This window comes from Clytia hemisphaerica, unplaced genomic scaffold (assembly GCF_902728285.1).
Source record: "Clytia hemisphaerica strain Z4C2 unplaced genomic scaffold, Clytia hemisphaerica genome assembly, whole genome shotgun sequence".
In the NCBI taxonomy this organism is placed as follows: domain Eukaryota; kingdom Metazoa; phylum Cnidaria; class Hydrozoa; order Leptothecata; family Clytiidae; genus Clytia; species Clytia hemisphaerica.
Window position 1 is genome coordinate 728,702 of NW_027103938.1, and position 21,289 is coordinate 749,990.

Consider the following 21,289-nt stretch of genomic DNA (forward strand, 5'->3'; position numbering starts at 1 on the left):
TAGTGGCTCGTTTTTTATGACGATTATGGCTCTTATGAAATTTTCCTATGAAAAGACAAAAAGTTGTCAAATAGTCAATGAATTTTGGAGACGTGAATGGAGGCTACTTTGCGGTATATCAAAACTTTCTTAAAGTAAAATGACACCGTTTGTTCATATACAAATCTGGTTTCATATTTTGTCTGATGGAAGCTTGTTTTCATCGATGACTCTTTATTGACACTTTCATAGCATAACAATAATACAAGAATACGCTGACTTAAGATAATATTACCCTAGTGTATGTTTATTTTGGTGAAAGAAATTGTAGTTTTTTGGTGGTATCATCAATTAAAGAGAAGACAGGAGCAGAGTGAACAGAAAAAAAATTCTGAAAGCATGACCAAAACACAAAGAGTAAGAAACCTTTAGCTTTTTTACATTTGAGCAGGAAAAATGAGCTTTACCCATTTTTAAGATATTTCTCAGATATTTTAGTGTATGGGTCTCTGAATGGTAAAGGTAAAGGAACCAAATATCATGTTGAAAAAAAAGATTTAGAGTTTGGAGTGAAATTACCTGGGGTTGGTATGTGCTAAAATGATCGTCATACGAGATATTCTGACTTTTTGTTTTGCGTTGTACCAATCCCCTTGTAACTTAGTAATCAAGGGATAGTAAACATTCTTCAACTAAGGGGCACAAGACAAGACTAAGATTTAGCCGAATAGAATATTACTGGACAGCTTGGCCATCCCTGGAAAATATCAACCTCGTATATTGACCTCTCAGTTACCATTTTCCATTTTATAAAAATATTTATATTTTTTAGACCAACACCATTTTGGAAGAAGACTTACAGAGCATTGGTCTGGATGATGCAGATGGTGTCGGAAGTCGTTGGAACGATCATCTCAATTCACCCTTCGATTTCACGTTCCTCAAGAAACAACGCCGTAAGGAGAGAATCAAATTGTTGTCGATGTGTGTGGTAGTTTTAGTTCTGGTCATTATGCTCGTTGTGTTTGTCGTCTCCTATCAAGACAAAAAGAAGGAAAATGAAACATTGCAAACGACAATCCGAGAGATGAGCCGAGGTATGTCTTTTTATCGCCTTTCTTTGGATCTACTGTATTTACGTGTCTGATTGAGGGAATGAACGCACCAATATCAGGGTGCCTGACTATGCGGATGCATTTCGTGATACCATAAGAAAATATTATATCATATAGCAATGATTTAACTTCTTCTTAAATCTAAATAAAAATCATTCTAAATTGATTTGAGTATGCACAAGGATTTCTCTTCTGATACACAGTAAAAGGTAAAATATAATTACCACTGACCTTTATATATCCCTGGATCAAGTTACTCAATGCCGGCCAAGCAAAATATTATGATCAGAGTTTTTTTTAATTGGTACCCGCGGAGAGAGCGCTAGATCTAGTTTCACTTTTACACTAATGATGTAGCGGCGTTTGTCGTTAGGCCAAGTTTCAAACACTGCAATGGCTTCTTTGCGGGTACCAGCTTTCAAAAAAACTTGGATCAAAGATGGCGGATATAGCTTGGTCCAGGGATATATAAAGGTCAGTGATAATTACACCAACTAAACAAAATGGTTACCCCATACATCATGTAGGAAACTAGACATCATTGGATTTGCTCTTGGTCTTTTTTACCTATACTGGTTCTTTACATCCAGTCTGATGTCACAATTTTGAAATGTTTTAAATGAGTCGATTTCAAATACTCGGGGTTGTTTGTTGATTAGGCATAACTTTTTCTTTTTACTCCTTTTTTGTATGCTGAAAATATGAACAAAAGATCCTGAACGCGTAATTGAAAGTCCTATATGAGCTCCCATGGCAACGAATACAAAGAAAAGTTTAGTAAAAAATGACGTCATCTGACAGATGACCAGGTGTTGTCTATTTGAAGTTAAGTTTTCAAGACAACCTACTGCAAGGGTTACTAGAAGATCTTATAGATTTTAGAGATCTTATGCTTTTATCACAATCTGAACAATAGTTGCAATTTTATGGGGGGTGAATTGAAATTAAACTTTAGGCGTTTACGACCTTTACACCATTTGAAAGGTGTTTTTTTTACATCAATGACTTACAACTTGACAACGGCGCACTGGACCGAATTCGAAGTTACTTTGAACTCAACCTAAACTTTGTTTGGCCTCAGCAGGTCCTCAAATATCTGAGTAAGGATAGTTGCATATAATGAATTTTAAAATCAAATCACAAAAGAGTGTCCAAAGCATTTAGATGAATGTAATGGATGAAAAAACTGTGAAATTATTATGAAAAATCTCAAGAAACCTAAATAAAACTACAGGCTTTTTCATAAATAGGATGTTGGTAAAATTAAAATGTATAACTCACTTAAAAGTAGAAGACTGAAAATTTAGATGCTGATTGACTCAAAAGTGTGAAAACCCCGAAAGACAATGTAAAGTCAAATCCTTAGATTGGATGGACATTTTTTAATTTTTTTACCAGTTTTTACACATAAAATGTTCCAAGATTAAAGATTTATTGGTGGAAGTGTGATAGTAACAATGATTCTACCAGCAGTAAATTTTCTTCTTCTTCATTTTACGAGTGTCCTAATAAAAATATTTACTCTTTTTCTATTGTATAGAGAAAAGCCTAACTTGAATTTTGGTATATATAAAGACTTTAAAATCAGTTCAGTCGATTAATTGAATTATCTTATATAATTGTGTTAATTCTTTATTCAATTTTGAAATTCTAATTTTATTTAAATGAATTTTAGCATTTTAGGTACGTCTAAGTTTTTCTCTATACAATAAAAGAGAAATCGACAAAAAAATTTATCCGTAACAATATCCCACAATATCTTGACAAACCTTTATTGGCACCCGGTAAAATCCCACACAAGATCGCACTCTAAATTTAAAAACCTAAAATTTGTTACCAACGTCAGTTATCCAATAAGTTACTTGAAGCCTTTAGTAAACAAACATCATTCGCCAACATCCATTTGAGGAACGATCTCCATACTTTCGTGAAACTCTGTGAATTTCCGCATTTTCACATTTGGGTGAATGGATTGATTAGATTCTTTTATATCCTTTATGATAGCCTGCCGGATTTGTTTTCTGAGTTGCAATTCGTCAGGATCCTCCCCGACCACTTCCATAACCCTTGGATGAATCGTCTCTCCTATCTCACGCAGACTATCGAATGAGGTTTCACTCTCACATTCAGTGAAACAGAAGGGGAGAGAAGTTTTCTCATAGGTGGAGAGTCCTTCTACTATATCATCAATGTATGCTTCATCAATCTTTCCACTTTCAATTTTAGCATAAGGTACATCAGAGATATGTTTATAACCAGTTTTCTCTAATAAGTAAGTCAATACTTTACGTATTCTCTCTCTTTGGTGTTCATACGCCGGTGCAAATCTTTCCAAGTTAGCATGTTCAATTCCAGAGCAGTTAGCGATCTCTAGAGTTTTGTGAAGGTCATGCATGAGTGTTTCGCCATTGTGATGGATTTTTGCCAGAGGATCCACACCGGCGCCAATAAAGGCTTCCATTAATTCAATATTACCGTATATCGCAGCCAAATGAAAAGCGTTTGAATTAAACCAAGAACGACGAAAAGAATCAATTACATGTCGATATAAACCAGGTTCCATATAGTCCCTTGTCTGTTCCCTATCAAAAGGGAAACCTAATTCAGAAAAGACTTGTATAGCATGACAACTTCTCTCCATTACGACTGGTGAAGCTTCCTCCATATCAACAATATAAGAGACAATTTTATGGAAAGGACAAAACTTAAGGGTAGACATCATCCCACTTTCTTTGATTTCTTGTGAAAGTCTCATCAAGTTAGTATGAAATGTTTTCGACTCCATGTTGGAAAGGAGAAGATCAAATCGATTTGTCATTAAATCGAGGTTTTTATCGAGGAACAGTCTCTCTTGGCATTCTTCTGCTAACTCTTCCTGGTTGAATTCCTTGATTTCTTTGATAAAATTTCGGTTTTTACTTGGACTGTGCGTAGATTTAGTACATGCGATTATTTCCTTAAAAAGTAATTCTTTCATTTTTTGATTCAAGTTTGTTAGTCGAATGTTTTCAGTCAAGACAATACCATCGACCATTTCTTTAAGATTCAGCTCATCAGCAAAAAATTCCCATTCCCAGCCTTGGCTAGAAATATACCCTCCGATCTTTTGTTCCAAATCTTTGACCAGGTCTTCAAGGCAAATCAAATGACAATATTCTATCAGTTCATACCAAAACTGTATATTGTCTTGTCCTTCCCAATTCATTTTACAAAGGTAAAGATACTCTCTGACAGCTGCGAATACGGGCGCGCTGACATCTTTTAAAACGAGCACATTGCCTTGGACCTCCTTCATCTGCGAAGACATTAAACAACGAAAATATTCTACTTTTCCCAAAATGCACTTGTGACAATCAAATCTTTTGCCATCGATCAATACACAAATATCGGAAAAAGTGTTATCATTCATCAAAGATGTCATTTGCTCAGTCAATCTTGTTAAATGATCGGGTTTTTCTACTGAAGGAGCAATGGGGTTGGTCTTGGGTTCAAGACTCAAGAAGAGTGGATTGGTTAATTCTTTGAATGTCACTTCCATCACATCAGTTACTCCAGCTTGTTCCAAATTCCAAAACAAATCTTTTCGCGTGTCTGCCTCCACAATGGATAAGCTGAGATCAGACCCTCGTACGACGTATATTGGCATCTTTGTTATTTTACGACTAAAAATAAAAAGTGTTAACATTCAGGTTTAAAGATATTTATTTAAAAGTTATAAACAAAAAGGTCCACAAATTCACGACGAATGTCCGAAAAACGCTGTAATAATGGACCATGAATGAGCAGGTTGGAATGGTTGGGAAATCCAAGTGACATAACTTTGAATATAAGAAATTTCGTAATGAATTCTAAAGCTACGACCACTATATACTAATTCGAATACAGTGAAATACTGAAAATTAGGGTGATATAAGGATTTTATCAATAGCAACACACCCAGAAAAACTTTCGTACTCTTCGCTTGAGAAAATAATTGACAGATTAAAATGTTTTTGCTTTGTTTGATTGTCAATGATGACAGTGCCGTTGCCGATTTGCCGTTACTTTCATGTTACTAGATGCTTTATTAGAGCTTTAGAGCTATACTGTTTTGGAATATCAAGATTAAAGAGAAAGATTTCCATGTATAGTAGTGGTGCACCATGTTATTTAAAGATTTAGAGCTCTGTTTGTTAACGTGATAAGCAGGCAAGAAAACCTGAAAAAATAATGACGTAGCCGCCTCTGCTTGTTGGGGAAAGGGAATCAAAATACTAATACTTCTACCAGAATGAAAATTTATTCTTGAAGCAACTTCGTAAACATACAATCCGTCAGCAACTGAACTACTCAGTAACTACTTATTATGGTGTTAGAAAACGAAGTCCCTTCCATAAAATAAAGAAATTACTATCGTTTAAAGCAGAAGTCAAAATAATAAAAAGGTAAACCTAATATAAAGCGCAATGATACAGTCATATCAATCACTATACTTTTTTAAAACCAAAAAACAAAGAAGCAACATAGAGCGTGATGATCAAAGTTCATGACAGAATATCATGATCAAGTTCATCAGATAACCAGTCGTCATCATAATCACTACTGCTTTGATGCAAAGTAATGCGGTCCGAAAACTTTTTCATAGCACCATCTGGATGGATGCAACGCTCAGCGTCCAACCGATCCATCTTAACAGCCTCTTTCATCTGTTCCTCCATGTCTTGTTCACCGTAATCATATTGCTCGAGAAGAGCAGAAGCTTTTGGATGCAGAACTTTCCCAATCTCTTGATGGCATTCACACCCTGTTGCACAATCGATTTCATCATCCATTTGAATTGGAATCGAAAGTATTGAGCTGTTCCCAACTGCCTCCATCATCTTTTCCAAATAGTCGTTGTTGATTTCCATGTCAGTTGGAGCGTAGGGTACATCAGATGCACTCCTGAAACCTGTGATTTGGAGGAAATGGTCTAACACTTGCTCCACCTTTCGCCTTATGGCAGGGTTCAGGTGGGTTTTATCGTAATCTGAAGCAAACTTTTCAGGACAAGATGTGTCATCTAACATTTTTTGAAGATGGTGAATTATTGTTTGCCCATCGCTATGCATTTTTGCCAATGGATCTGCTCCTATCTTCACAAAAGCTTTAATGAGATCAAGATTCCCGTACTCTGCTGCTAAATGGAAAGCTGAGCATTTGAGAGCATGAGCAAGATGGCCAGGAACTTTATAAAAATGCATTTCCTTTTTCACTAAGGTAAAACCAGCTTCTGCAAGCATTTCAATTCCATTTATTGCTCGTTTTACAATGGCTTTAGTTGGTTTCTCCATGTGAATGAGTGATGAAGCAATACGATGGAACGGACAATGATCAATACTATCGATGATGTTTTCGGAGTTTAACTTGCTTATTTCATATTCCAAATCGCGAATGTAATTTCTTGATTTCAAATCACGAACCATCTCGATAAAGCCTTCTGATTTGCTTTTGATTTCAATTTTTTCCCTGTAGTGTGCAGCTAATTCTTCATGGTGAATTTCAATTTCTGTAAGGAGTTCTCGTTTTGGAGCCTCCCCATTTTTCTTTCTTAAGCTTGACATTACTTCATCAAAAAGAAGCTTATTCAATTTCTCATACATCTCCGAAAGTTGTAGGCTTTTAGCCAGGGTAATAGAATTAACAATTTTTGAAATAACTAATTTGTTGTTATCATTCCAGCTTCGGCAACAATTTTGAAAATAGAAGAAAATTTTATCTTCCACCTCCGGTAAAAGTTCTGTCAACTGTATTAAATGACAGTACTGCAATATATTACACAAAAAACTGATTTCTTCCTTCCCTGTCCAGCTTACTTGGGATAGATATAAGTATTCTTTGACAGCGATAAAGACTTCAGGCGAAACACCACACAATGTCATTATATTTCCAGCAACCATCTCGCTCATCTTTGATGCGATAATAGCATTAAAATACTCATTCGTCGCAATAATAAATCGATGGCAACCGATTTGTACATCACCAATTTTGACGTGAAGATCACAATTTGTCTTATCGTTGAACAAATTCTTCATTTTCTCCATCACAGCATTTTCAGGAGACATTTTCTCTTCCTTTTTGCTCTTTTCCAAGGGCAATCCTGGCTTAAGGCTCAAAAACAATGGGTTAGATAGCTCTTTAAAGCTCACATCAATTGGGTCACTAACTTCATCAAGAAGTTCAAACAGTTTCTTTCTATTAGATGCTTGTACCAATGAAACAGTAAAATCTGCCCATCTCACAATGTAAATAGGCATGTTTTTGTTGAATTTACTTTGGTTTTATCTGAAAAAAAGGAACAAGAAAATTATGAAACATTACTTTACTGACTGGAAAAAATCGATTTATTTTTTGTCGTCCTCTCTTCTGAGAAGATTAGATGCATCGATAATGTCATTTCAAGATTGTTCGATAAATGAGAGTGGATTCAAAAAAAAACATTGTGAACATCTTTGAAAAACTAAGAGTGGTAGAATGAAATAGAAATTGAGTTGAAGTAAAAGAGAGAAATAGAAACTGGGGGTAAGATTAATACCTTCTTGCGGTAAGCAAAGAAGACTTAAAGAGACCATTTATTTCGGGATGAGCTGGAGTTTTTACAAGATACTTCACTAATTGGTCATTTAAAGTGATAGAGATGACGCGTTCTTTAGAAAAAGTAATAAGATTCTTTTATTACATCTTAACGACCAACCAAATCAAATAAGAGCTTGTAAAAACTCCAGCTTGTCCCTTTATTTCAGGGTTTTTATAAGGCCCCCAGCAGTTTGCCGTAGTACGTGAATGGGATTTTTCACATGTGAAACTTTGCGTAAACAGAAATTACGTGAATTTAGTATATTGAAGGTCCGCTGGGGGGCCACTTAAAACATAGATAAACAATATAAAATAAGTGATACTTTGAATAAAAAGGCCATTAACAATTTTATTTTGCAGTTTGTTTTCAAAAACAAGACCCCAATTTAATTTTTCTTAAATTATTGATCCATTTGAATGTATTCGCAATTTAAATACACCCCATGCTTTTTAGAAGAGGCGTTTATTTGAGGGTGCGTTTAAAAGAAGGGGATTTTTATTAAATAATTTCTAACCAAGATCATTTAAATTAAATGAATGAGAACCTTAGTTTGCCATTTTATTTGAGGGGGCGTTTGAAAAAGTTTTCCTCAAAGGAAGGGTGTTAACTGTTAATTCGAAGTAATACAGTATTCAACATGGCATCCTGATTAGCTTGACATCCTGACCACAAGTGATTCTACTATATGTGAAACTCTAAACAATTACTTCACAAACATCTGGAAGGTAGACAAAACTCCTGAAAACGCCAAATGTCAAGTCATATCTATCATGTAACACCAACTTTATCCCATTTATTGATTATAACTTTTACAAACTAAGAACATTTCAACTGGTATTCAAACCAAACAAAGCTGGAGGTCATATGACAGAGTTAGGATGGTTGGTGCAGACATTCTCTTGGGTCTTCAGGCAATTCATTGTTATGGGAAAAAATTAATCTGAGAAGCAACCAGTTGAACAAGGCGTTTCCAAGGTACCACTATAGATTCTACTCTTACCAACCAAACAATTTATACCTGATTTAATAAAACCCTAAGATGATCCATCCAATTGTGACACCAAGAATGAAGCTGACCAGGTAAAATTTTTGCTGATGACACAACTTAAATTAGCGTTGTTGATACTGTTGAGGCACTTATACCTAAAATCCAGGTGGCGGCACCCAACCAGCTTCACAATTGGTCAGTTGTTAATGAGTGGTTATCAACCCTGGGTAGACGAAGATTATGATTTGCTTCAAAAAGGAAATTTACTGGTCCTATATAGAATGTTACCATTAATGGAAGAGATCTTGAAACTATTAAAAAAAGTCAAAAAGTGCTTGTGTTTACCATTGATAATTCTCTTAAACTGGAAGGCTCATTTTCAAGCACTAGAACAAAAATTAAAATGTAAAAAAAAGATGATTCTTGGTAATAAGGTTGTTGGCAAGTTTTATTACAGTGCTGTATTGCCATCAATCACTTACATTAACACCGTATTAGGGAACAATGGTCCACTTATGAAGCAGCTTGACAGAGCTACTAGGCTGCTAGGAAGATTTAACAACTTGACAGCAACCTAACAGATGAGGCTCTCTAAAAGAAAGCTGGTTGGATTGAGCATGATGTTTTATGTTTGCCTACAAAGGAAGACTGCTTTGTATTATGCATGAGGTTTTGTACAAAAGTTTTGATAGTTTATTTCGGAAAGTGTTATGTATTACAAATAATGATATCTCTCAAAAAAGAAATCATCAAATTTCCATTTCAAAACTATACAAAACACAAAATAAAATACGTTTGTAAGACGAATAATGAAAATTTGGGATTCAATACCCAATGAACTTACTGGTGTGGAATGATTGTACATTTTAGGGATAAATTACTCAAATTCAAAAATAAGAGTAATATATTGAATAATTTCATCCATTGGAGCCGGAAATTATCTGTACTGTATTACAGAAATAAAATCCTAATAATCGAGCTAATACTTTTTAGGACGTAGCGCGTAAAAATTAAAATGTAGCAATAGCATAGCATAGAAAAAAAAGTTAAATAATCAAAGAAATTTCTGCTTCAATTGCAATTGATAGCAAGTTTGTAAATAAGTATGGCAGCTTTCATGACTAAATCTTGGTATCATTTTCAACTCCCCCCACCCAAGAAGAAATAAGCGGCCAACAGAACATCACACCTAGCAGAAGGTCTATTAGCTGTCACATCATTATAATCAAACTGTTTACTGACTGAACTAAAAAAGAAGTTCTATACGGACGACCTCAACCGAACAGGATCAATGATCAAACCAATCAAACCAGATTGAGCACAATGGACCATTCCATTTTTATGACCTTATGCAGGGGGTGGACGAACATTTCCAGGGGGTAATGGGGGCAAAATGTTAAAGACCACAATTTTTTCTTAGCGGTCCTTTTTACACCACCCAGCCACCCTACTTTAGCTAGTTTGATTCCAAACCCTTATTACGCCACTGCAAATTTTTTAGCACAAGCCAATAGGTATCTAGTCTAGTATTGAAAATAATAACTTCAGTGATGGGAATCAAGGAACATCGAAACATAAATCAACAAAATTTAAAATTTTAAATAAACTTTAAAATAATAACATAGGTAGAGATTATCTGTTCCTATAACAGTATAAGCTTCCAAAATTGTGATTGTTTGGTTATGATTATGTAAAAGTTTAGGTTTAGGTTTAGTACCGTGAGATCAGGTAACTTCCAGACGGTGTCAATCAAACGAATCGAACGCCAAATCAATGAACGCAATTGAACACAATCGAATAATTGCAATTCGATTGTCAAACGCAATCAAATCGCAATTAAATATTACCCAGGATTTGCTGTTCGATTGCTTCGATTACGTTTGATTGTATTGGATTATGTTCGATTACTTTCGATTGATTAAGATTTTATTCGCTTTCGTATGATACTTAAGCGCTCGGCCGCCCACGCTAAAAAGCTCTAACGAAGTTATCCAATTTAATTCAATCACAATCAAACTCATCGAACATAATCGTAATCGAACAAAATCGAAGATTAATCGAATGTAATTGACAATCAATACCAATGGAACATGGTCAACTATTAATCGAACCAATCTAACCTTACTCAAACGCAATCGAACACAATCTTACCCAGGAATCAGCCGTTTCATTGAGATTCGATTACATTTGACAATTGAATCACAATTATTTGATCGCGTTCAATTACATTCGATTGGTTCGATTGCGATTTTTGTTTGAAAATGTTCGATTGACACCGTTTGGTAACTTGCATCAGTAGAGGCGTCCTGTCTGGTCATTAAACAATCAAACTTGTCAAACCAATCGAACAATCGAACTAATTGAACTCCATTGAACGATTAGACTTTGATTAAAAAAATTAATCGAACCTAATCGAACACTCACAATTTTTGAAGATAGATAGATAAGATAGATAGATAAATATATTTACCGGTTTATACTTTACTGTTGAATATATACAGGGTGACAGATAAAATATGTACATGTCTCTTTTGACGATGCAAATAAAATGTTAGCTCAAGTTATATGTACTAATAATACTATGTGCTGATAAAAATAAGTAAAGTAATATTTCCCTAATTAGTTTAGTAGTCAGTGAATGAGAAAACGGAAGGGAAACACACGAAGAATAGTTCAGAGAACCAGTGGACTCGGAGTAACCTAAGGTTTAGTATTCACAAGTGCAAACAAATGCAGAGGTAGCTATAAAGGGAGATGGTACTGTTCTGTTTCTGAACGAGACAAGGTAACAGAAGACGAAGATATGAAGAGAAAAGGAAGAAGGAAGGAGTGAGAAATGGAAAGAGAGAAAACCGAGGAAGAGAAAATGGGTGATTTATTGGAGGGGAGGGGGGGTGATAAGCCAGAATCAAGATTCAGCAAGTTTAGTTAATAGATAACGTTGAAGGTGTAACTTAAAGGTAGACTTAGAAATTGATTTAAAGTCTGTGATTTTTAGTTTAGTGTGGAGTTCATTCCAGTCCCTGGTGACTAGAGTTGCTACACTAAGGGATCCATATCTTACCGTCGTTGTTGTAGGGGGTTCAAGACGCAAAGAAGATTGACGTGTTGCTTCCTGGTTAGGTGTTAATCTAAGAAAATCAAGACAAAAATAGTTAGGTATTGTTTTGTTGACAAAGTCAAACGCAAGGAGGCAATTTTTTACCTTAAGAAGTTTACTGATGGGTAGGATTGCAGATTTGATAAACAGAGGACGAGCAGATTGTCTTGGTTTCTTAAAGTGAATGGTTCTTAAAGCTTTGTTTTGGAGAACTTCGATTTTTTCAAGAGATTGTTGTGTTATATAACCAAGAGTTTGAAGACAATAGCTGACATGGGACTCAAACAGTGCGTAGTAAATAGATATAAGGGTTTTAAAATCAACAAAGTGTCTCAATTTAGACAGGAATCCTACTGTGCGTGAAAGTTTCTTAGTTAGGTCTTGAACCTGATAGTCCCATGAAAGGTGTTCATCAAGAATTATACCTAGATACTTAGCCTTTGTTGTGGGAAGCAGCTTCTGTCCACTAAGTCTAAAATTAAGTTTTTTTGTGAAAGAATTTCTAGACGATCGAAATAAAATAAGTTCAGTTTTCGATGTATTCAAGCTGATTTTGTTTGCCCTTAACCAGTGAACAAGGAGCGCAAGGTCACGATTAACTTTTCTGTTAAGCTGTTTAATTGATTCGTCGCAGCAGATCAGACTTGTATCGTCTGCAAAGTGAATGGCTGTTGAATTTTCAAGAGAAAGTTGGAGATCATTTATGTAGATTATAAAAAGTAAAGGCCCAAGACAGAGCCCTGAGGCACCCCATGTCTTATCGGTATGTATTTTGAAGATGTATTTCTGATTTCCACACATTGCTCTCGACCTGATAGGTATGATTTGAGAATATTTAGGGCAGGCCCTCTTATTCCATAGTGTTCAAGTTTGCAAAGGAGGATATCGTGATCAACAGTGTCAAATGCTTTTTTTAAATCAATGAAAACCCCTGCAGCAATCTGTCCAGAGTCCAAAGCTTTCCTTACCAGTTCAGTGAGAGCAACTACAGCATGATTAGTACTGTGGCCTTTCCTAAAGCCGAATTGTTTAGATGAAAAAATATTATTATCTTCAAAGAAGCGAGAAAGTCTAAAATGTAGAAGTTTTTCAAAAATTTTATTTATATTAGAAAGTAAAGAAATAGGCCTGTAATTGCCAACATCAAGTTTAGAGTCTTTTTTGTGTAGAGGTTTGACTGTTGCTCTCTTCAAACAGTCTGGATAAACTCCTTCATGGATAGAAAAATTAAAAATGTGCGCAAGGACAGTGCTTGCTGTAGGAGCTATCATCTTTAGGAAAGAAGTTGGGATACTGGATGGGCCTGAAGCTTTAAGTCCGTCAAGTTCATTGATCAACTTAAGAACAGATTCAGGAGTAATCCTGTTGAGATAAATAGAGTATAATTTCTGAACACCTAAATAATCTGAAAATGTTTTAGCAGTTTTGTTTTCTCTGCAATTGACCCATAGAAATTGTTGAAAACTTCAGCCATGTCTTTGTCATTGTTAATATGTACATTGTCTTGAAGAATAAGTTTTGGGGAAGGATCTGTGGATGATTTAACACCTATTATTTCATTTACAGCCTTCCACTTTTTTTTGAGATCATTACTATGTTCAGAAAAAAAGGTTTTGTAATATAAGTTTTTGCTAGCTCGCAGCAATTTAGCAAGTAAATTTCTGTGTTTTTTGAACTTGTCATGCTTTAGTGCTTTAAGGGTTTGATCTTTTGCCTTCATAAATTTCTTATATAATTTGTTTTTGGAAGAGATTGATTTGAGGAGACCTTTTGTGATCCAGGGTTTTTTGGTATGCATGCCTTCTTCCAAGTAGTTTTTATAGGGGCATGTGAATCTATAACCGAATTGGTTTTAGTAATAAAAGTATTGAGCTTGTCAGAAGGAGATTTCCCATGAAGAGTAGTTGCCCAGTCGATAGAGAGAAAATCCATCAAGAAATCGTTTCTGGTGAAATTTCTGAAATCTCTCTTAGACGATTTGACTTGAAGAGACTTAGATGGTTTCAGATCCAATTTAAGTAACTGAGGCAGATGGTCCGAGATACTGCATATGAGATTGCATGCCTGTGGTTTTGCTGTGATGAAGTTCGTAAAAATGTTATCTATCAAAGTTTTTGAATGAGGAGTTATTCTGGTAGGCCTGGTAATGGTTGGAATGAAACAGTGAGTTAAATTTGTAGTGAGAAACTCATCAGTGGGCTGTTTTGAATCAGCCATCAGTAAATCAAAGTTGAAATCTCCCATGATAATTGCTTTTTTATTTTCTGAAATTATTTTGTCGAGAAGATTTGAGTAGAGAGAAAGGAAATTTTCAGAGTCAGCATTTGGATGTTTGTATATACATGCAACTATAAAGTTATTGTCATTTTCATACACAATCTCCCGGACCACTGACTCAATCTCATTTTCTTGATAAAGGACCAGATCGTCTCTTGGGGTTGAGTCAAATCCTGCAGAGATATAGATTCTGGCTCCACCTCGGTTAGACACAGTACAGCAGTCAAAGTGATTGTAATTGATCAAGCTAGAAGAGTTTTTGGCTTTGTTCAAGTCTTTGAAGCCTGTTTCAGTGATTCCAATGAAGTTAAAAGGAAGGGAACAGCTACCCAGTAAAGTTGTGAGGTCATCAAAATGTAAGTTAAGTGATGCTATATTGAGGTGCATTGAAGCTAAGCAGGGATTGTTTTTGTCGTATAAGGACAACCCAATTCTTGTGTCTCACCGCTGTCAAGAGCCTCATCTATATCTCTGTAGAATTGCACATTAATATCATTAAGAGGATCGAGAAAGAAATCAAAATTCTTATCTTGTAATGTGAGTTTTAGGTCTTCATGGGATATGTCTCCAAATGGTACTGCATGATTGTAGCATTTTTGGCAGAACCATGAGTTTTCATCATTTTGAAGTCGGTGGTAGACATCCAGAGACGTGTTGTTGCATTTGATGTGAATCCAAAGGTTGCAAAGGTCACCATACAGCATTATGATTTTTTGCTACAGGGTTACTACAAATTCCACAGGGGTTTTTTATGTTACGTTGTTTCTTACCTTTCTTGTTTCTTATAGGCATAACAAAAGGAGGGGGGATAAAAACAGAGAGAGAAAGGTATTAAGAGGAAAGAGAAAAGAGAGAGGTGATACCTTATCAATGAGAAAACAGTAAACTATGTACCTAATGGGGGTCTTGCAAAAAATGAAACATGAGCTCGTGCAGAATTGTGTATCAGGACATGGCACAAATGATTAAGTTATAGGGGCATGGCGCAAGGTCAAAAATTGGGACAGGCAGGGCAGGTAATCACTGACATATCAGACCAGAACTTAATTGTCTAGGCAAAAAAAACAAAAAAAAAACGGACTAAATAAATGATGATAGATAATAGATCGATCGAGTTTCGTGTTCAGTTATCAACAAGTGTAGTTAAAACTCTTGAAAGGGTAGATACTTCTTAGCTTGTGTGTCATATTTCATTAATATTGCTGGATATTTCACATAATACATTTTAGCATTGTCACCACGTTCTTGAATTTCCTTCCTCAGATTTGAAGCAATCTTACGTCTTGCCGTGACTTTTGGGGAGTACATGTGATCAACATAAACCTCGGTGCTGGTATTGTTTCTTTTAAGTGAGCGATTATGTTGGACAAGAGAATCAAAGTAATATTCAGCACTTTTCCAAGAAGTAAACTGGACGAAAATGGGTCGGTCCTTGTTGTTGTTGTTATTTCTGTCATTACGATTACCAGCTGGCCGGTGGGCCCTGTCAATGTCAGTCATAACATCATCATAATTTACCTTGTTGTCGATATTGCTCAAGAAGGTTGCAAGTTTGCAATAGCAGTTCGATTAGTTCGGTCAGTAAAAAGTTTGATTAGTTTGATGATTTTAAATCCTCATATCTTCCCTCGCTTGCAAAAAGTTTGTCCTGGCACCCGATTGCCATTTCGACAGTTCTAGGACTTAACAGCTTGACGTTTTATTGTACTTGGATATTTGTCTATCCGGAATAAAGCCCCTCTGAGATTTCGCGCGCGGCCGAGTGGCAGAATAACTACACCCCAACAAACCGCCTCTGGCGCTAAAAGAATACAGGAAAAGTGTCATGCAGTAATCCGTTATCGAAAGTAATTTCCCGATTTACATTCCGAATTTGGCTTTGAAAAGAAGCTAATATACGGTGGCGGCAGAGCAGCACAAACTTGTCAAACAAAATTGGTTTAGTTATCAAACTGTTCGATCCCATCACAATGGGTTCGAAACCCATTGATTGCACTTAATCGAACACTTACAATCTTTTAAAAAATCTTAGAGTTTGATTAATTTTTTTAATCGAACTTTTGTAGTCCAGCCATGAAAAAAATGATAGAGCCATGCATAATAGACCTTTTTTTAAAGAGGACGTCCTGTTGAATAATTATGTAGTCCAGCCATAAAAACAATGATAGAGCCATGCATAGTTACTGTATCATGCATATTGTAATAATTATACATGGTTTTATCATGCTGGACTACATAATTATTCAACAGGGTGGCCTCTTTGAAAAAAGGTCTATTACTGTATCATATGCATATTGTAATAATTATGCATGGTTTTATCATTGTTTTTCTGCTGGACTACAGTACATAATTATTCAAAAAAAAGGTCTATTTACCGTGAGAGTGGGTAACTTGCATCAGTGGAGGCTAACATGCATAGCCCTCAAATGAATGACCAGTCTGGTCATTAAAATACAAAGTTAAATCAAAACAAAAATGGTAGACTAGAGCTGCGAGCGGAGCTGAATATAGTTTATTTTAATGACCAGCCAGGTCATTCATTTTAGGGCTATGCATGTTAGCCTCCACTGTGCACTGATGCAAGTTACCCACTCTCACGGTATATGATATATGGGGCGGTTTGATCACCAAAACTCTGTTGTCTGTACAACAGCGAGCAGTGAAAATGGGTTAGCTATAGGTTGAGTGTACGTACATCCACCACATTTGGCCAAATACCAAATAAGAAAATAGAAAATCGTAGTCATCTTCTTACCATTTGCCATTTACCACACAAAATCACCAAAAAACTTTTATAATCGTTTGTTGTACCCGACTGCTTTTGGAGATTTCCCGCGCAAATGGCGTTATTCAATATGGCGGGAAAAATAAATTAATTTCCGGGGGCTACACATGGGAAACAGCCGGGAAACAGATCCGATTTTCTAAGGAAAAGACCTTTTTGACCTTTTTCCTTAAAACTATCTGTTTCCCCGATCCAGTTGATGACGTCATCAGAGAGAAACAGATCAATATTTCTAGGAGATGACATAATAAATTGGGAAACAACAGATTGAAATTTATGGGGGGAAAACAAATATCAATCACAAAAAGCAAGAGAAACAGATGAAAATTTCCAGGACAGACATACACATCCTATTCCTTACAAGCTTAAGAGAACAGATCAAAATTTTTATTCTGAAAATTGTGGAAACAGACCTAGTTTTCTAGGGAAGATACTTTGAGATTAAAAATTTAGGTTTTGAGGAGAAACCCCGGGGGGGCTACTTAGGCAAAATGGGTGCCGGGTATGTGCGAGCATGGGTACCTTTTCTCATTCCTCAAAAGTCTCTCAAAGGGGTACAAATTCAAAAGTTAGTCTCTGAAAGGGTCCCAAAATCACAAAAATCAAGAATTTCTCTCTCAAAGGGTCACGATTTCCAAGAATTTTGACCAAAATTTGGTGAAAATCAAACCAAAATTTGGAAAAAATGGACCAAAATTTAGGAAAAAGTCTCTCAAAGGGTCCCAAAATCACCAAAATTTTGTCTCTCAAAGGGTCGATTTTCGATTTTCGGCTCGGACATACCTAGGCTGCTGGGGCATCCACTAACGGATTCGTGCTCCTTATAGAGGATGCTTAATAAGCTATATTTCCTTTGTCCAGAGATTTGCCGCCTTTAGCCGATATACGGCTAAAGACATTTTTAGCTGGCGAGTGTCTACAAATATAACATTACGTAATGTTTAAGTTTTCTGTGAGGCACCAAATCATAGATTGGAAAATATATTTGAATTTCGAAAAAAAAGTAGGCGGAAGGAAGTTTGCTTGTTTTTCGTCCTCCTTTCTTGTTTGATGTGGAGATTTTGTAAAAGATGAGAAATTAGATTTATTGAATTTAAGTGCCCTGATGTATCTTCTGTGTGCACCAACACAATTTTGCTTCATAAAACTACATTTTGATGCTTGAATTTGGACTTGTATGAGTGTATAATTTTTACCACACTGGATTCGTTGATCACTTTGGCTCCAGATAATTGTTTTGTCAGTTCTACAGATATGTTGCAGATTATTTCAAGGTATTCTAGTTATGTATATACAGTACATTTTGGGGGTGATATTGAATATTTCTGACATTACTTCTTTATGATTCTACAGAAGGGAGTGTTGTTGTTCCTTCAACAAGGGCCTTTAAATGTTAAAACAAACAAAGAACTTTTCTTCAGCTTTGGCATTTCACTTTTTAATACTGTGTGGCCTTTGTATCTTTTCAGGTACTTATCTTCAATTCTTTGAAGAGATTGAAGTGTTTCTGGTTGTTTTCTTTCACTTTTGTGTTCATATTTTGTATTTTTTGAGCTTCGACCGAAGAGCAGATGGCAAAGCTTTGATAAATTTACAGACCAGATATCTTATAAAAGCAAAAGTCAAAAATAAATCTACAGACTGTACATAATGCGCGCATCAGATTGTTTTTTATCTTTTTTCTGTTTTGTTTTTCTGGTCTGGAATTCGAATTTCAAATGTAAACATTCCATTGAAAACGTTCGAAATGATCGTTTTCGCGCGCACATCAATGTCAATCAAATTATTAACTCGCCAAGATTTTCTTTGCGAACCGGAAAGCGGTTGGTAGATCGTTAAGCAGACCTATACTACCTGGGGTTTTGTAGAGGTCTGCGATTCAGACTAGGACATACCCGTCACCTCGCAAACCTAGTACCCCCCCCCCCCCGGGGAGAAACAGATCTTCATTTCTAGCAGTAAGATTTTTGAAACTTTGGCCATCCCGTGGCCATCAGACCAAATTTTCCGATTTTCGGAGATCCCGCCTGCACACAATCCTCATCCACCCAAACCTAGTACCCGGGGGTAATTTATGGCTAACTTGAAGTTATTTGTGAATTCCTCAGACTGACTAACTACTATTTTCCATCGGGTGGCTGACACGCGTATAATTTTCACACAAATACCAGAACCAGAATACACCCAAGAATAAAAGTAAAATTCATCGGTAGGTTTCGAAAAGTATAACCGTATGAAAACCTTGGGGTTTCAAAATATACCCGAGGTGACAAAATATAAGCTGTAGATGAAGCGTATAAACGGTAGGACTTTTTGAGGTATGAAAGATGATACCCTGTGAATCGTACCCTGAGTATCAGGTTAAGTTTTCACAAAATATATTAACCTCTGAAGACAAATAATATAAATTTTATCGCGCATGTGTCAATCTAATCACTGTACAAAAAAAGATGAAGAGCAATTATTACCATATTAATGCCTAGCAAACTGTATCAGTATGCAGTTTACTATTTACGAATTCCCCAGAAACCTCCAAGTGTAATTGAAATGAGTTTATTTCGAAAGAAATCTTTTATATTATATGATCCCCAAATGTATAACAGTAATTACTAAACTTTTTTTAATTATGGAAATGCCACTTTAATTGAATCGAAATGATAGACAGACTTTATGTTATGATTCTCTATCACTGACTCTTTTTACAAAGCATTGATGACTTTTTGTAAGTTGTGTTTTCAACGACGGGAATAAAAATATCAACTTTGAACCTCATCCAAGATCTTGGATGGTCGTCATGGTTACTTTTGTCTTCGTTTATTGCGCGCTGAATAGAATCTCGATTCGTCGGCACAGCATCAATATATGATTTTGACCTGTGCTATTCACGGTATGTGGATCGCACATAGATTCAGTATTCAATCTTCCATTCAAAAAGCGGCGCAAATCTGTAAACTTTAAGGCTTTCTGGACCATAACGAATATGCGAGATTTCGACTCATTGTCGTCTTGTTATGGCATAACGACGGTGCGCGACTGTAACGTCAGACCGGGGAGGGTACTTACGGGCAATAAAGAGTTACAAAATGTTTCGCTGGACAAAGTATTACCTTTTCAAGACGATTTTTCAAAAGAATTGGAAAACATGAAATCTTAGAGAAGGAAAAACGTCAATTCTGTACTTAAAATTTTGGGGTCTTTTAAGCTCTGATTGTGGCAGGGTGCGTTGAATTTCAATTGAAATAGCTGAGAACTTGTTAGGCTGCTGGCATTCACTAACGGATTCGTGCTCCTTATACTACCTGGGGTTTTGTAGAGGTCTGCGATTCAGCTTGTGTGCAAAGACTTGAACTCGCGGCCTCAAAATGAAAAATCTTAAACCGATTACTCATTATTACAGCTCAGGGGTCACTACTTACTTTCGACCCCTTTAAGTTCAAATAACCTTTAAAAAGACGTTCTTATGATTTTTTTTATATAGAAGAAGCAAAGGCGTGTTTGCCAAACGAAGAAGAGAAGTCATTCTGTATTTGTGGACCAATTTTGACCAAAGATCAGAATGGTTTTTGTAGGGGTAAAAAATTCTTTGCATGCGGATTTTATTGATTTTATTCGTTACCATTTTCTTGTAAAGCATACTTCTCAATATTAAGCTGTTGAACATCTTTGTCTGGAGTTTATAATGAGAAAACTGAGAATATTCAAACTTCGTATACTACTTCGAAATTGATATTAATATAATGTGTTCGTCAAAGTTTCACTTTATCCTCTGTAAGCATTGGAAATTATTTTTGGTTTAGATATCAACTTCAAAGTTGACTTTCCATCTGATGATCAAATCTCATCGACGCAAGTCACAAAGATGCCACAAAATATGGACAATCTAACTATATGTGTAAAGATACAAATTAAATCAGATGTTGGAAATGTTTTTAAATTTCAAGCATTAGATGGCGATAATAAAGAAACAGCTCTTTCAATGTTTATTAGCAATAACTCAATTGTATTACTTATTAGTGGAGACAAAATTCGAATTCAAAATGAAAACCTACTAAATAGCGAACAGTCACATATTTGTATTCAATACCAGAAAAACATTAATCAATTCAACATGCAATTGAACGGCGTGAACAACTTTACCACTAACATGACATTGACCAGGAATGTGGCAAAGGATGCCAAATTATCGAATTCAAAAGGTGTTATGCTGTTAGGTGGTGATGGATTCAAAGGACAAATAGAACACTTGTTTGTTTATTCTAGATGGTTAGATGAGAAAGAATTACAGAATGTGTACCGGACACAAAAACTGATCAAGGATATTGTTATTGGTTGGTGGGAGTTTAAATTGCCAATGAAATAAAAGTGCAAGTAATACATTCCTTAAGGGAAGAAATTTTGAAGAATTGTAGGCTTTTAATCAACACAATTTTAGAAGTAAGTTCACAAAGAA

At 35.7% G+C, this 21,289-nt stretch overlaps 2 protein-coding genes and 1 long non-coding RNA gene across 3 annotated transcripts in view; 1 reads left to right on the forward strand and 2 right to left on the reverse strand.

Moving 5' to 3' along the window:
• LOC136809916 (tRNA selenocysteine 1-associated protein 1-like) overlaps positions 1 to 21,289 on the reverse strand; it is a 77,415-nt gene that overhangs the window by 8,673 nt on the left and 47,453 nt on the right. The window lies entirely within an intron of this gene.
• LOC136809917 (uncharacterized) lies at positions 247 to 21,247 on the forward strand. The gene is made up of 4 exons (XM_067066485.1): positions 247 to 396; positions 812 to 1,076; positions 20,318 to 20,410; positions 20,637 to 21,247. The coding sequence occupies exons 1-4, from the start codon at positions 283 to 285 to the stop codon at positions 21,197 to 21,199; spliced, it is 1,035 nt and encodes a 344-aa protein (XP_066922586.1). The 5' UTR covers positions 247 to 282; the 3' UTR covers positions 21,200 to 21,247.
• Positions 956 to 2,155, reverse strand: LOC136809918 (uncharacterized). The gene is made up of 3 exons (XR_010847032.1): positions 2,105 to 2,155; positions 1,606 to 1,787; positions 956 to 1,014 (listed from the first exon to the last, which is right to left on the reverse strand). It is a non-coding gene; the product is annotated as an uncharacterized lncRNA (long non-coding RNA).